Source organism: Megalobrama amblycephala, linkage group LG24 (genome assembly GCF_018812025.1).
Source record: "Megalobrama amblycephala isolate DHTTF-2021 linkage group LG24, ASM1881202v1, whole genome shotgun sequence".
Lineage (NCBI taxonomy): Eukaryota > Metazoa > Chordata > Actinopteri > Cypriniformes > Xenocyprididae > Megalobrama > Megalobrama amblycephala.
Genome location: NC_063067.1, coordinates 13,310,936 through 13,329,017, shown reverse-complemented (window position 1 = coordinate 13,329,017; position 18,082 = coordinate 13,310,936). Strand labels below are relative to the sequence as shown.

At 35.5% G+C, this 18,082-nt stretch overlaps 1 protein-coding gene across 3 annotated transcripts in view; it reads left to right on the top strand.

Moving 5' to 3' along the window:
• The window catches only part of pax7b (paired box 7b), a 66,257-nt gene that overhangs the window by 23,974 nt on the left and 24,201 nt on the right, over positions 1-18,082 (top strand). For all 3 annotated transcript variants that reach the window (XR_007182945.1, XM_048178032.1, XM_048178031.1), the window contains exons 6-7: positions 8,027-8,192; positions 8,966-9,162. Coding sequence is in view for 2 of the 3 variants with exons in the window: in XM_048178032.1 (XP_048033989.1) it covers positions 8,027-8,192; positions 8,966-9,162 (363 nt within the window). In the remaining variant the exon portion in view is untranslated. The remainder of the gene's footprint in view (positions 1-8,026; positions 8,193-8,965; positions 9,163-18,082) is intronic.

Genomic DNA, 18,082 nt, shown 5'->3' with positions numbered 1-18,082 from the left:
TGACTGATGCTAATTAGGCAAGTGAATAAACATTATATCACTTCTGACCTTGTTATGTCAGACCTGAATTATATTTGTAAAAACTGATAATTCAATCATGAACGTTAAATCAAATGTTCTCTTTTTATATGATCAAGATAATTCAAAGATCATATGAAACCACCACATCCTCGATATATTGGCCCAACAGCTCATGTTTTGTTTTCTCAACCCTGTCACAGCCAAGCAGTTGGTTCTTGAGAGGCCAAGCAGATGATGTGTAAGGATCTCTGGCTCGAGATAGCTCACATAGAGATGCCAGGGCTCTGGGATCATTGCTTTTGTGGAGGGGAAGGTGTCTGACCCTGTTGGCTTTTGGCAGACCCCGCGGCCTCAGTGTCAACCCACTTGAGTGCAGCTGTGCTGACACAGTATCCAGATGTCTGAGAGAGAGAGAAACAGGGAGAGAGGGAAGGAGTGTTCCTGCTGCCAAAGTCAGACATGGATCAGTGATGATGTCAAAGGTGTTAATTTATGTGTTTGGTGCTTTTCTATTAGGTGTCATCTGTCTTCATTGAGCATTGTCACTGTGGTTATTCTTAACCACAGACACGTTACTCATGCTTCCACTGTTTTACTGCGCCGTATGACAAATCAGAGGAAGTGATCCATATCTGACTAAGCACAGGGATAAGTGCTTCCAGGTCTCACAGCACTGCTGCCTGTCTGTCTGGTTTACTGCAGTTTGTAAGGCCAGAGGGAGAAACAAGACGAATTAACTGAGATTTACAGGAAATTTCATAGGCAGTGACAGTTATGTCACTTTAAACTCAGTTAGACATGAAATCTTTGTGATGTGCTAAAGTATCAGGTTTGGAGTTGTGCTATGATATGAGGAGGATAGACAGATGGAGGGAAGAACCTAGACGTGCTACATTATCACAATGAAAACTTCCTCTTTAGATTATATTATGAATAATAAATTAAACTAGATATGACATAGGTTTGACATATATTACGATTTTTTGCTCACCAAGGCTGCATTTATTTGATAAAAATACAGTAATATTGTGAAATATCATTCCAATTTAAAATGCCTGTTTTCTGTATTAAAGGTGCCCTAGAACTTTTTTTAAAAGATGTAATATAAGTCTAAGGTGTCCCCTGAATGTGTCTGTGAAGTTTCAGCTCAAAATACCCCATAGATTTTTTTAAATTCATTTTTTTAACTGCTTATTTTGGGGCATAATTAGAAATGAGCCGATTCAGGGTGTGTGGCCCTTTAAATCTGGTGCTCCACGCCCCAAGAGCTCGTACTTGCCTTAAACAACATAAAAAAAGTTCAAACAGCTAATATAACCCTCAAAATGGATCTTTACAAAGTGTTCGTCATGCAGCATGTCTAATCGCGTAAGTACAGTGTTTATTTTGATGTTTACATTGATTCTGAATGAGTTTGAGGCTATGCTCCGTGGCTAACGGCTAATGCTATACTGTTGGAGAGATTTATAAAGAATGAAGTTGTGTTTATGAATTATACAGACTGCAAGTGTTTAAAAATGAAAATAGCGACGGCTCTTGTCTCCGTGAATACAGTAAGAAACGATGGTAACTTTAACCACATTTAACAGTACATTAGCAACATGCTAACGAAGCATTTAGAAAGACAATTTACCAATATATCACTAAAAATATCATGTTATCATGAATCATGTCAGTTATTATTGCTCCATCTGCCATTTTTCGCTGTTGTCCTTGCTTGCTTACCTAGTCTGTTGATTCAGCTGTGCACAGATCCAGACGTTCTGCCCTTGTCTAATGCCTTTCATAATGTTGGGAACATGGGCTGGCATATGCAAATATTGGGGACGTACACCCCGACTGTTACGTAACAGTTGGTGTTATGTTGAGATTCGCCTTTTTTTCTGAGGTCTTTTAAACAAATGAGATTTATATAAGAAGGCGGAAAAACAATGGAGTTTGAGACTCACTGTATGTCATTTCCATGAACTCTTGTTATTCAACTATGCCGAGGAAAATTCAATTTTTGAATCTAGGGCACCTTTAATATATTTAAAAATATTATTTATTCCTGTGATGGCAAAGCTGAATTTTCAGCATCATTACTCCAGTTTGCAGTGTCACATGATCCTTCAGAATTCATTCTGATATGATGATTTGGTGCTTAAGAAACATTTCTTATTATTATCTATGTTGAAAAGAGTTGTGCTGCTTCATATTTTGTGGAAACTGATACATTTTTGTCATCTATTCTTTGATGAATTGAAAGTTCAAAAGAACAGCATTTATTTGAAAAATAAATCTTTTGTAATGTTAAAAATATATTTACTATCACCTTTAATTCCTCCTTGTTGAATAAAAGTATTATTATTATTTTTTTTTTGAATGGTAGTGTATACTTGTCAGGCATGGAGTGAGAAGAGTTAGTCCTTCCACATGTTACACACAAGCAGGTTTGAAGACGCCTCCACTTCCTTTCTATAATCTAGCACCCTTTGATCCAGTCTGGAAACAAGACGTCCAGGGCACAAGTGTCAGCCCCCTGATGTTGAGTCATATCACATGCATTTTGATTGATCCTTGAAAAATCTGGAGCCAATAATTCTGTACTTATGCTCCTGACCTATATAAAAATGTGGGATTTCAATGAACAGATCAAATAAATATATGCATATATGTATGTTTTATGATTACAAAAGGAAGAAAGAGGATATTCATGTACTTAACATGTACTTAAGGTATCCAGGTGTAGTAAAAGTTGAATTTGGCAGATGTTTCTCCCCATTTTATTGAGTTTTGCTATACTGTTACCTTCAGGGCCCAGTCCAGCCCATCTCAGCCCTTCATCCCAACCCATCCTGTCCCACTGTCCATCTAGATTCCCTAAACCCTTGCATGGAGCCATGCACTGAGATTGATGCTGGCCTTTTTTACGCTTCTCAGCCACTGTTATGTTCTTTTTTGCTGTGAAATTCAATCACTTTATCCAGGTTTTACTCCTCGTCTTCCTGTCTGTTCACCAACCGCCCTGCGCATGGCAAACGGTAATCCTAGGAAGACATATAACCATCGCCATCCAAGAGAGACGGCGAAAAAGGAAGCAAGAGGAACTGATAGGGTGGCTCGGGTGATTGATATTGGATGAGAGCATGAGATGCTGGCCGAATGTGGAATGTGAAATCGTGACACAGTCCACAATCAGATTTGTCTTCCATTTACCTTCCTTCCTTTTGTCTCTCCCACTCCCCCTGTACACTCGGAGATTGAGAGTATATTGAATTGAATTTTTCGACTTCCATTCCCTCCGAACCGAATGCAATGAGACAACAGCTCCTTCAGCCACACTCCACGAAATCTCCTCTCTTAAATGTTTCGCCAAGTGACTCCGTTCACTTTTAAGGAAATTATTTGAACTCTTTCAGAAATACGAAATGAGTTGGCCATCTCAGTTGGGCAGTGTGCTTTGTGTCTCGGCTTGAGCAGGGAAATGAGAAAAGTGGGGAATTAGAAGGAGCAGCAGAGAGAAAATCCCTGCTCAAGGTGCCTTTGCCATCGGGTTCCAGAATGGCGCATTCAGAAGCCCCAGCTCGCAGCAAGCCTCTTAGGAGATCCATTGAGCGTGGGGCGGCAGGCACTCTAGCCTCTAACACTGTGATACGCGCCTTCTAATGCCTTGTGCTACTCTCTGGTTCTCACTAATACCAGAAGCCATCCTAACCTAAGACATGTAAAGTAATGGGGCTTGTGTCAGCGGGACTTGTGGTATTATGAGAAGGGTCATTGATGCATGGCATTGTTGAAGGAGCAGTGTGGAACAGCTAATGGGGAATAATTGAGTACTGCTGACTTTTATTTGATTTAAACTGATTTGTATTGCCATTTATTGATTGATACTGAAAAAGAAGAACTTTCTTAAGGAAAATTCCCGTAGTCTCATCCAACTGAATGCTGTACACCGGTGGTGGTTGAGGAGAGACCCCCTGATATGTTTGTAAAGCGCTTTGGGTGTACAGTAGTACATAAGAAAGCGCTATATAAATGCCTCATTCATTCATTCTTTCTAATGTTGAGGTAAGGATGGGTGTGGGGAACGGGCTTATTCAAGGCAGTTGCTGACCATGTGTGTAATTAGTCCCCCGCGGTGTGTTAATAAGAGTGATTATATAGGTCTTAAAGGTGTTTCCAAAGTCTTATAGGTGTTTCCTAGGTTTTGTTTAGATATGGGAATGGAACAGGAAGTTTTTAAAGGAATGCCAGAAATTGTTGCTTTTGTCCCATGGGTGGGATTTTACACTAACATATTTTTAATTTAATTTAATTTAATTTAATTTAATTTAATTTAATTTAATTTAATTTAATTTAATTTAATTTAATTTAATTTTATTTATTTTAGCTTTAATTGTTGCTTTTGTCCCATGGGTGGAATTTTAAACGGACGTATTTTTTTTATTTTTTATTTTATTTTATTTTATTTTATTTTATTTTATTTTATTTTATTTTATTTTATTTTATTTTATTTTATTTTATTTTATTTTATTATTTTATTTTATTTAGCATTTTTGTTTAGGGTCCAATTCTCACTATTAATTAGTTGCTTATTAGCATCAGTGATGGGAATAACGGCGTTATAAATAAACGTCATTACTAACGCTGTTACTTTTTTCAGTAACGAGTAATCAAACGAATTACTTTTTCTCCCTTCACAACGCCGTTACCGTTACTGGCAAAAAAATCATTAAAGCCATTAGTTGACTAATCACCTTTATATTAATTTAATTTATTAAATACTGGAGAGAAAAAACTAATAATGAGCGTTTATGTAATATAGGCTATGCACCTAAGCGCACGCATAATGCTTGCCATAAAGAACCAGCAAAAGTAATGATTATGAATATGACAAAAAACAGCAAGGAGACATTTTAATTGTTTATTAATAAAGTAATGTTTTCTGAATCAGTGTCAGCTGTAAAGATGAAGTTGACATTGCTGACTCTCATCATCTCCTCCTCATATACTGGACGCGCCTGACAATGTACATATCATTCGGATTACATAATCAGAGTAGCCTATTTCTTTTCGTTTTTAGATATTTCAAGATTTCTATAGATATATTTCTAATGTATGCGAGGCAAGCAGCCTATACGCTGAGTTTCAGTTAATTTAGCCTGTAAGTCGCGCTCCAGTTCACGCGCCAGTGATCACGCCCGCGCATCCATGATTATTGTCTGCTATATTTGCTTCTTATTTATTAAATCCAGGCAATTGGTTGATGAAACATTGATTAAAATTAAGATACAATTTTTACAAAACGAAATTCACTTTAAAGAGAGGCTTTCTACAAAACAAAACTTAATGAAGTGGTCAAAATCATGTCTGACCCACTCCAAGTCTCCGGATATATTGCGCATCTTATGATGCATCTTACTCATGCTGTTCACTTTTCATAATCAAGTAAATGAATTTAAAACATAACATAGGACTATTTAAACATTTTCTTTAATCGCTACCAACACGTAGTACAGTACAGAGAAATTTCATAAGCAAGAGCGGATCATGAGTCACGAGTCGGATCGAATTATTTATTCTTAGACTTATATTTAATAATGGGGGCATTCAAGTTATTTGACATATTTAAATTTTTCTTAAAGTAACGCAATAGTTACTTTCATTAGTTACTTTTATAATGATGTAACTCAGTTACTAACTCCGTTACTATTTGTGAGAAGTAACTAGTAACTATAGCTAATTACTTTTTTAAAGTAACGTGCCCAACACTGATTAGCATGCATAGGATACTGGCTGTTTATTAGTAATTATAAAGCACATATTACTGCCTTATTTTGCATGACCATCTATTAAAAAGCAGTAATTAGGAGGTTACTGAGGCAAAAGTCATAGTTAATAGTTATTTAATAATAGGGAGAATTGGACCCAAATCTAAAGAGTGACCTTATTTTTTTTTTCTAAAATAAAATCAATTGCATTTATCATTTATTGCCTGCATAAGCTACAATATGAATTTCAGATTTGATGAAATATTTTTTATCTTTCTTTGTCATGTTGTATACAAAGACTGAAGGGCAGCCTGGGAGGATAAAAGAGAGAGGCAGAGAAAGAGTGTGTACTCATACAGTATGTCTACGCCAGCCCCTTGATCAATGCCCGGGCTGAAAGCGTCATTCTTGAGGAGCTGTTTAAAAAGGGACGCCCTCTCTTTGTGGTCTGATTCATTGAAGGGCCATTGTCCCCCTCTTTCACTTCCACTCACAATGGTGGGGACCATTTGAAAAACAACAGTAGATTAACTGCACTGCCAGTGTATTAAAGTCTGAAGAATGGCCCCTCTGAGGCATAGATCAATGTCATTCACTCTTTTGCATACACAGGGGCAGCGCCTCGGCCCCAGAAAGGTGCAGGTTACTGGCCGTGCTCCCCCTTTCAATGAGTCACATTAGAATGAAACTTTGAAAATGTGTCTTAATGTGGCAGAGGCCTTTCTTTCTTTCTTTCTTTCTTTCTTTCTTTCTTTCTTTCTTTCTTTCAGAGGCTTTTTGTTCATTTAAAAATTCTCTGAAATGTCATATGCAAATATGAGATATTTCATTTTTGTTTTATTTGGCACCATATTGGTCCTTGGCCTATTTTAGCTATATGTTTAATTTATCAGTATCTGCCATTATTGGATATTTCTTGTAAGATTTTTAGGTTTAGATCACTTTGGCCAGCACTAAATTAATGGGATAGTAGATTTTGGCAAAGATTTTACCCTTTAAGGGTTTATCTCTTGAAGTGCGCTTTACATGTCGGAGTGAGCTGCTTAAAAATGTAATGCATATAAACCTGTTATATCCCTCCTCTAATATTATACTGTAAAAAAAATCCCAGTAAAATGTACGGTAAAAAAACGGCAGCTGTGGTTGCCAGAATTTTACCGTAAAAAATACGGTAGCAACGTAAAAAAAAAATTACGTAAAATAACATATTTCATTAACTGATATTAATGTTAATTTACCAACCTAATGAAGTACTAATATCTGTTTTGCACCTTTATAATACACTGACAATCACCAAACACAGTGGTGATGAGAGTCACATGATTAATCAAAGTTCATCACAGGCAGCTTTTCCACAAGCTGAGAAGGACAACACTAACATATAGAAGGTGCACACAGTGTCATTCACACACACACTAAACACCATCATGGTAAAACACATGACATTTTAAAAATGCAATAAACATTAATTTAACAACATTAGGTGTAACATAAAACCCTAATGTACATAACTGATTAGAAAAAAATGAGAAAAACTAAGAAGGAACAGAGTTATTTCAACGAAAATATATCAAATGTGAAGTGTCACGCAGGGAATTGAGGGAATGTCAATTTACGGTTTTTCACTAAATTTTACAATGAATTGTTATTTTTCACTTCCAAAAACTGTGAATTTAATGGTATTTTACCGTAAAATTACATTAAATGTACCGTTAGATCTATTACATTTATTCACCGTATATAGTACGGGAACTTTCTGTAAACCAATTAAAAGTTTTTCACCACAGCATTTTTACAGTCTTTTACTGTTAAAATCACGGTCATTTTTTACAGTGTACAATGTCTTTTTTTTTACCCTATTCACTGTTATTTGAGTAACACTGTATTATAGTTTTATAATTATTATAGCTTGTTAATATTTTGAAATCGATATATATATATATATATATATATATATATATATATATATATATATTATTTTTAGTAATTTTGTTTTGTGTGCTTTTATTTTAATTTTAATTTTTTAAAAGTCTGTGAATTTTTATTTACATTTTAAGACACATGTTGCCTAAATTCTCTTGTAGCATACAATCTATTTATTTTTCAGTGTCTTAATATTCTTTCTTTTTTCAATATTCAAATAGAATAAATTTATAATATCACTAATTTATTGGTTATCGGACATGAAAATAATTAGCTTATCGTATCGACTACAAATTTGGTGCACTTATTATTATTATTTTTAATTCTAGGTTTGGTTCAGCAATCGACGAGCCAGGTGGCGTAAACAAGCTGGAGCTAATCAACTGGCGGCATTTAACCACTTGTTACCTGGAGGATTCCCACCCACAGGCATGCCCACTCTACCAACATACCAGCTTCCTGAGTCCACCTATCCTTCAACAACATTACCACAAGGTAAGCTAACCAATGTGTTTGGGCCTGTTTACACCTGGTCACTTCATGCGTTTTCTCTGATGGGATAGCTGTCTGATTGTGTAAATTCCCCTCTGAAGCGCATTCGAGATCGATTTAAATCCGACTTCAGGAGGTGGTTTGAGACGCATTCTAGGCAAAACTGGACTAGTATAAATGCATCTGGTTGTTTGAAGACACATATGTAAATTTTACTCCTCCAAAATTGGCAAAAAGAATAAACATGTGAGCGTGTTAGAGGCTACCAGCTCCGGTATAGCCAGATATGACAGCGCTACTCACCACAGATAAGGCCCACTTCAGACGAGTAGCTGATGCACAAACTGCTGCTGAAAGTTCAGCATCGCATCAAGAAGCGCAACACACAATCATCTTCATTAAAAGTATAGTGAGACTAAATGATCTTACCAGTGCTGATGTTGCTTTCTTTCCTATTGCAGTCTTGATCTTAAAATTAGCTGATGATAAATAAAATGCAGCTTTTCCTGATGTAAACTGAAGATCGGATATATATATTTTGCTGAGATGCATTTATGTGGCCGAATGTAAATGGACCAGTTTTAACAAACCAGATAACTATTCAATCAGTAAAAATGCATGAAGTGACAGGGCCTTTGTAAAGAATTTTAATTTTTTTTAATGTTTATTTAATACTCAAAAAACGTATCTAATACAGGAATGGCAATAAAATTAAAGCTCCCATGATGCACTTGCGAATAGTTTTCTGATGTAATCAAATATGCTGTTCTTCCCAGATGTCAGTGGCACAGTGCATCGGCCCCAGCCCTTGCCCCCCTCCACCATGCATCAGGGCGGGCTCTCGAGCGACAGCAGCTCCGCCTATGGCCTCTCGTCCAACCGCCATGGTTTCTCCAGCTACACCGACACCTTCATGAGCCAGTCAGCGTCCAGCAATCACATGAATCCTGTGAGCAATGGACTATCTCCACAGGTCAGTAAGGGTCACTGGCCACAGTGTTTAAATACTCTTCTCTATAGCCACATGTCAAAGAGGCTTTCAAGTGGAATTACGAGACCTCTCTGAAGATAAAACAGCATATTCTTTGTGCGCTACCGTGTACGTTTGGTGATTAGATGCGTCTCATGTGTACTGAGCAGACATGTTTTGGAGAAATCGTCTTTTAGTGGTTGATACCCCCCTTGTGCTTGTGAAGTGTTCATAAGATAATGTTTTCTAATTAATATTCCTTTGTTTTACCCACTCTAGTAATTAAAATAAAGATTTAATTGTTTGATTCTAAGAAAATTAGTTGCAGACAATACAGGATACCCTAAAGAGAATAAATCCCATAAAGAGCTGCCAGCACTGCGCCTTGTTCAGAAAAGAGCGTAATCTCTGCAAACTAATGGATCTGTATGTTTAATTGTCTGGAAGTCATTTTCAAGAGTTAACAGATGTTTAAATAAGTCAGGATGTTTTAATTAACTAGAACAGAGCAAAAAATGCCTTGTGTGGCTCTGATACATCTCTGAATCCTGTTAAATTTCAGTAAATTCAATTTAAGGCCTGTTGTATTTTTTTTTTTTGTATTTGCTCCAATAGGCAGGTTTTGTTTCAGGTTCTTGTTAGAGACATTATATATCATTGTTACCTGCTACCTTCAACAATGAGGGTAAAAAATAAGACTCTTTGCTTAGGGTTGATTGAGCTAAATAATATGAAAATGGCTGCTATTGATGCACATCATTGGTGAAGAGTATATTACAAGCAATTATTCACCATTAGTGGGCAGTTCTGCCCACCATAACCAAGAAGATCTGACTAACAGGCAGAAAATAAGATTGAAATGGTGTGTAAGGAGTTGAAGATGAAATTCAATACTGCATTTGTCCACAATTACCCCCTTGTTCACACGTTTTATGGCCACTTTCCCCCTCCTCACCAAATATTTCTCAAAGCAGATTGGAAACTGGTATTACTCCTTTTTTTCCAAAAGAGAGGAAAGAATTAGGGATTTGATGACAAAAAAGAGATTTTCTCTTGTACTGCGGAGTTGGGGATAACATAAGGGTTTCTCAGCATGTTTGATTGTTAATCGTGGTGGAGGGGCTTTAAGTACTAATGCTCTCGCTGCAAACCTGCATAAATAACTGCACTTGGTTGGAGCATTTTTGTGCATTTTTGGGGAGTACTTACAGCCAGAAATGGGTAAAATAAAAATAATAGCTCTCTATTGTTTTACACTATAGATTATGTAATTCATTAATTTTATTCTAAATAAATTATTTTGTTTTATTTTATTGCTACAGCATATTATTGATCAAATTATGGTGCACTGCTTCCTCAGTGTTTTTTTTATACATTTAAAGAGGATAAAAGAGCAATTCAAGAATTTTTCCATGAGTTTTGTATGAATCTCTCACTAAAATGAAGATGGTTCACCCTCCATCCGACCCCTCCTCAGCCCCCTAACCTCCCCACCCCTGTCCAGCCCCTCTCACCCATCTCCACATGTCACATGTGGCTATTCCATCAGGCCCTTATTGTAGGAAAAATTAATGTTCTTTTTGACAGGAGTATCATAGTTCAACCTCAGCATCACACTGTGCCTCAATGTCCATGAAAGGGCCGCCAGTGCCCCACAAGGCAAACCCCCCCCCATTCTTCTCAGCAACAGGGAGTCCACATGGCAGTCCTTACAAGCTTGTTTTTGTACATCATGATTTTCTCCATAATTTGTCTATTCTACTGTCTTTCTTTTACTTATAATCCCCCCTCGACTAATTTATTTTAACACATTAATTTTGCCTTCATTGAAGACAGTTCATGCAAATCAATGCAAATAAGCTGTGTGCAAGATTCTGTAGAGTCTAATGTAGTGCAGTTTGAATACTGAGAGTTGAGTTGTCGCTTATTTTTCCTAATGCTTGTCAAATGGTACTGTGGGATTGCACAGAGAGCTTTTTGTTTGGTTTATTTGCTTGGGAAATCTTATCAGCCATTTTTAAAAGCTTTATAGCCTAAAGTTGTTGTCATAGTAGTGTAATGGCTTTCTCTCATTTGTCTGGACAAACCCTTCTTTGACACTGGTGAACTTGAATTTTCACTGCTTCTTTGAGGCACATTTAACTGACAGTTTCAAAATAATCCTTCTTATTCTTTTCCATTTACCTCAATTTCCTTCTGATTTATTTTTTTAAATTTAGTATCCTGACTTCTGAAGTGCCTGGCTCCTTTGTAAAATGACTGTCTCATGCTTAGAAATGGACATAATTAAACAAATATTTCTGTTTATGCCACTGGTCTGGTTTATTCCTATTATGCAGTACCTTTTGAGCTCTGTTTTTGTAGACATTTTTCAAAATATTCTGGTCAAGGTCATGCACATAAACATTTGTATATTAATACTAATATTAATATTAATTGAAACTTGATTGTTTACACAATGTTTACACTAAAAAAAAAAAAAAAAAAGCTAAAATCCGCCATTGCTCCATTACTGTCAGCTTAAGTTTAATTATATATTTCTGAACCATCATTTTGGTCTCAAATGTATGGAAGCTTTTTTTCTGCCACTAAATAAAAAATAAAAAAGGTAATTGCGACTTTTTATCTCACAATTCTGACTTTTTTTCTTGCAATTGCGAGATCTAATGTCAGAATTGCAATATAAACTCACAATTGTGAAAAATAAAGTCAGAATTGCGAGATATGTCAGAATTGCAAGATATAAACTTACAATTATGAGAAATAAAGTAAGAATTGTGAGATATAAATTTGCAGTTCTGACTTTTCTCGCAAATGTGAGTTTATATCTTGCAATTCTGACTCATTTTATCAAAATTGTGAGATATAAACTCTCAACTGTGAGTTATAAAGTCCAATTCTGAGGAAAAAAAGACTTTTTTTTCTCAGAATTGTGAGATATAAACTCATTCAACTCAAACTTTATTAAACGCAATGTTGACTTTATATTACACAATTCTGACTTTATAACTTGAAATTGCAAGTTTATATCACACAATTTTGACTTTATAACTTGAAATTGTAAGTTTATAACACAATTTTGACTATATAACTTGAAATTGCAAGTTTATATCACACAATTCTGAGAAAAAATGTAATAATTGTGAGATAAAAAGTCGCAATTACCTTTTTTATTTTTTATTCAGTGGCAGGAACAAGCTTCCATACAAATGTCACATCAATTTCTGTAATTATAATATAAGTGTAAATTTATTAAAAATGTTTTACAGTGAGTCAATGCAACTAATGGGCACTTCATAGAGGATGATGTCATTTAAGAAATTGACTATTTTGAGAAATTACAAAAGACAAATAGGATGCAATGTAAAAGTGAGGAGCCTATATACCAATTAGCTATTAAGACAATATTTCCAAGACAGTTTCTTTTAAAGGTGCCATCGAACATTTTTTTTTTTTTTACAAGATGTAATATAAGGTGTCCCCTGAATGTGTCTGTGAAGTTTCAGCTCAAAATACCCCATAGATTTTTTTTAATAAATGTTTTTAACTGCCTATTTTGGGGCATCATTAGAAATGCGCTGATTCATGCTGCGGCCCCTTTAAATGCTCGTGCTCTCTGCCCCCGGAGCTCGCGTTTGCCTTAAACAGTGCATAAACAAAGTTCACACAGCTAATATAACCCTCAAAATGGATCTTTACAAAGTGTTCGTCATGCATGCTGCATGCATGTGTCGGATTATGTGAGTATTGTATTTATTTGGATGTTTACATTTGATTCTGAATGAGTTTGATAGTGCTCTGTGGCTAAAGCTAACAATACACACTGTTGGAGAGATTTATAAAGAATGAAGTTGTGTTTGTGCATTATACAGACTGCAAGTGTTTAAAAATGAAAAGAGCAACGGCTCTCTTGTCTCCGTGAATACAGTAAGAAACGATGGTAACTTTAACCATATTTAACAGTACATTAGCAAAATGCTAACAAAACATTTAGAAAGACAATTTACAAATATCACTAAAAATATCATGATATCATGGATCATGTCAGTTATTATTGCTCCATCTGCCATTTTTCGCTGTTGTCTTTGCTTGCTTACCTAGTCTGATGATTCAGCTGTGCACATCCAGACGTTAATACTGGCTGCCCTTGTCTAATGCCTCGATCATGGGCTGGCATATGCAAATATTGGGGGCGTACATATTAATTATCCCGACTGTTACGTAACAGTCGGTGTTATGTTGAGATTCGCCTGTTCTTCTGAGGTCTTTTAAACAAATGAGATTTATATAAGGAGGAGGAAACAATGGTGTTTGAGACTCACTGTATGTCTTTTCCATGTACTGAACTCTTGTTATTTAACTATGCCAAGATAAATTCAATTTTTGATTCTAGGGCACCTTTAAAACATTTTTTATAAAAAATATGAAGAAACAACTGGAAAATTTCATCGTTTTTTCTCTTTTTTTTTTTTCTTTTCATTTTAGAAGAGCACAAATCCTGGGGTCATAGCAAAAATGGCAACATTCAGTCAAAGAAGGTGGTGAAATGCTTTAAAATAGACCACTATAATAATTAAGTTTAATATTTTATCCGTTGTATTAAGATATACATGAACATGTACTGCATGGTAGGAATGACCTGGCTTTTAGATTGGGAAAATGTGAGAGAGCTATGCTCATTTTTAGATGCGCTTTTGTACAGTTGTGTGGATGGACTGCTTTACAGCCTCTATCGAGTGGAGAAAATGTGCTGTGAATCAGTAAATGTGCTATGATGGCTGTGTGCCAGAATGAAATGCAACCCTGCTGGGTTCACAGCACCAACAGGTGCACACCCCTCTCTCACTCTTCTCATGTGCCAGCAGAACCAGAGCGCTTTCTCACTGCAACCTCTGGAAAACACATTAAACAGCACTGCAGCTTAGTTCGGATGAAAATTATGCAATGCCAGACCTAATCTCCATTAAGCCCACTTTTGGACTGGGTCAGAGCTATGGACAGATTTCTATGGCCTTGAATGCATGTCTTTTCAGTGTTTCATCCTCTGGTGGACATTGAGAGCAGTCCAAACATTGGACACGTGGAGAAGGAATGAATGCGGTAATAAAGCTGTAGGCTGCTTTACTATTACAGTCATTCGCCCTCCTACAACAGATGCTTTGTGCAGGTGGATGATTGTGTTTTACAACGGGAGACGTTCTGCTATGGTGTGTCTGATATGTGCAGGTTTGTTTTCTTGTTGTTAGATGTCGTAACTGGAGAGGAAAACAACACACACCCGTCTAATGAACAGGTTTTACTAAAACCAACCATTCAGTATAATCAGTCATGCTTTTTGTTTTGGGCCTCATAGCAACAACTCCACCCCTCAAGGCGCTTGAGTCATCTAGTAAAGCTTCTAGTGTGTCTCAGTATTAATGAGCATTACTGCAATTTCTCTCTGCAACATTAGTGTCAGGTTGATTGGGCCGTAACTGGTAATTATGATGTCGGAATGCAATATTAACAAAATTAGCAAACTATTTTGTTATTTTAGTAATTTCTGTTTATTCTTGTTGAAGTTTTTTTTTTTATATTTATGAACATTTAAATTTTAATACATTTTATATTTATTCTTTTAGACTTTTTATATTTTATAATTTTTCATTTGTATTTAATCTTTTATAACGTTTATATTTATTTCTTATTTTATATTGATTCTCTTACAAGATTTTATATTTCTTTAAAGGGGTACCAGCTCAAAATACCCTACAGATAATTTTTATAGAATGTTAAATTTGTCACTTTTTGAGGGTGAGCAAAAACGCTCCATTTTTGTGTGTGTCCCTTTAAATGCAAATGAGCTGCTGCTCTCAAAAGGGGGCGGAGTTTCAGGAGCTCCTGTTAGCACTCACATTACCTCACACAGACTCACTGAAAATGTCAGAAACTGTTCAGCCTTTTATGTTCAAAATGGAGTCGGACAATGATGGAGAGACTCAAGAAGAAGTGACAACATGTAGAATGCAACAGGACGTTTCTGAATGGTTAGTTGATGAATGTATGTAGCTGATGTGGAGTTAACTATCTTAAAGTCATTGATTAGCATATTCTATCATGATGCTTATCATGCTTACAGAGCCAGAGAATATATGCTGCATGAAGATAGAACAGGTATAGTTTAGTTTAATTATAAATTGTCATTTTGTTATCTTGCTTTTATGACATGCTATTGGATTTGTGTTATGTACTGTAATGCAATAACATGGCCTCACCCCCTTTGTTGCATGTTTTTAGGGGGCAGGGTTTATGTAAATTCTAGGGTTAGTGATGTCACCAACTTGGGAAGAGGCTTGTTGTAGTCCCTACCAGCCGTTTGTTTTAGTCCTTAAACAGAGAATTCTTTAAAAGACAATATCTCCGTTTGCATTGTAACTTTGCAGACATTGTTTATGCTCTAACAGCAACATTACACACTAACTAAAGTTAAAAAAGTGAAATCGCAATGAACAACCCCTTTAAATTTCAATGAACTCAAAATTTAAGGCAACCAGGTAACTTACTTTTTAAAGTTAAACCAACAATTCTTTTTACAGTGTAAGTAGACAGTAACAAAATTTAAATATAAATTTCGCTTGTCCATTTACACATTTTTCGCGTATAGATGACAACATTGTCAAAACTATCTGCAAAAACAACTAAAAACGTTGTATTATGCATGCTAGGCCAGTAGGTGGCGATGTCACTTTGTAAATGAACACTATAGACTGAACACGTAATACGCATGTGCATGATGTCACCGTTTTCACAAATTCGCGGTTTTATAGTTTACATGGAGATGATAACCGTATCGTTGTAAAAAAAATTTAACTTTGAAACCTGTTTTTTAAAAATGTGCATTTTCAGGCCCCCAAAACGGCGTTGTTGTGTAAATGAACGGCCAAAACGCATATGTTTTCAGCTTTTAGTTGAAAATGGTATCGTGTAAATGGGCCTGAATCAAGTGAGCTTTATATATATATATATATATATATATATATATATATATATATATATACAGTACAGTCCAAAAGTTTGGAACCGCTAAGATTTTTAATGTTTTTAAAAGAAGTTTCATCTGCTCACCAAGGCTACATTTATTTAATTAAAAATACAGTAAAAACAATAATATTGTGAAATATTATTACAATTTAAAATAACTGTTTTCTATTTGAATATATTTCACAAAGTAATTTATTCATGTGATGGCAATGCTGAATTTTCAGCATCATTACTCCAGTCTTCAGTGTCACATGATCCTTCAGAAATCATTCTAATATGCTGATCTGCTGCTCAAGAAACATTTAATGTGTACAATTGTACAAAATATTTGATTTGATGAATAGAAAGTTCAAAAGAACAGTGTTTATCTGAAATCTAATCTTTTGTAACATTATAAATGTCTTTACTGCCACTTTTGATTGATTTAATGCATCCTTGCTGAATAAAAGTATTCATTTCTTTAATTTCTTTTAAAAAAAATAAAAATAAAAATTCTTACTGACCCCAAACCTTTGAACGGTAGTGTATAATGCTACAGAAGCTTTGTATTTCACATAAATGCTGTTCTTTTGAACTTTATATTCATCAAGGAATCCTGAAAAAAAAAAAGGTACACAACTGTTTTCAACATTGAAAATAATCATAAATGTTAATTGAGCAGCAAATCAGCATATTAGAATGATTTCTGAAGGATCATGTGACACTGAAGACTGGAGTAACGATGCTGAAAATTCAGCTTTGCATCACAGGAATAAATTACTTTGTCAAATATATTTAAATAGTACACAGTTATTTTAAATTGTAATAATATTTCACAATATTACTGTTTTTTACTGTATTTTTAATTAAATAAATGTAGCCTTGGTGAGCAGACGAAACTTCTTTTAAAAACATTAAAAATCTTAGTGGTTCCAAACTTTTGGACTTTACTGTATATATATATATATATAATTTTTGATTCAATGTGTTTTAGGTGTTATTCCATTTCATTAATTTTGCCTTTTTTTCCCTTTTTTTTTTTTTTTTAACACAGATTTCAAAAAAAAAAAAGCATTTAAAAAAATATCCAAATATGATATGTATGAATTAAATGAGTATTTAGAACATAAATACAAAAATCGGTCCTCTATTAAACGAATTCATCAACACACTTGTAACAGAATTGAAAGAAAAATGGCAAAGGTATCTTTTTTGTGTGCGCCACTCCATTGCAGTTGGAAGATTTGTGTTTTGGAATGAAGGAACTTTGGCTAGCATTTGATGTTAGGAAGGGAGAGCGAATAGGCTGGGTTTCAGCACTGGGGGATCAGAGGCAGAGCAGTGCTCACCAGCACTCCCTTTGATCCGTATCCCCAGGCCTCCCTGCCTGAGCCACGCGCAAAACTCAGGCCTCACCAGTGATTCCTGACAACTGTCTGCTAGAGATAAGGGAGGGGGGACTCCATCCTCTCTCCTCTCCTCCATTAGCACAGCAGCCACTTTAAACTGGATGAATTATTTTTAAGAAGCCTGCACAGGGGTTGCCAAAAAAAAAAAAAAAAAAAAATGAGCAAGAGAGAGAGAGGGGGTGAGAAAGAGAGAGAGAAAGAGAGTGAGAAGAGAAGAAGATTGAGGTTTGGTTCACTCCTTTTCCCTTCTTCTTTGCTGATTTTTGACTAGACATTGTGCACCTGAATGTCAGTGAGTGAATCTATGTACCGTCTCTGCTATTATTAAGACTGCGGTATTAAGCCGCTCGCCCGGGCACGGTGTCAGCTGGCACGTGTCACCATCAACAAATCAAAAGACTAAATAAATGCATATTTACATCACCCCCGTGCTCCGAGAGCAGAGGAGAAATACTTGTTAATTAGAACCCGTCTTAAATACAGATGCTGTTTCAATTTGGCAAGAGTTAAAAAGT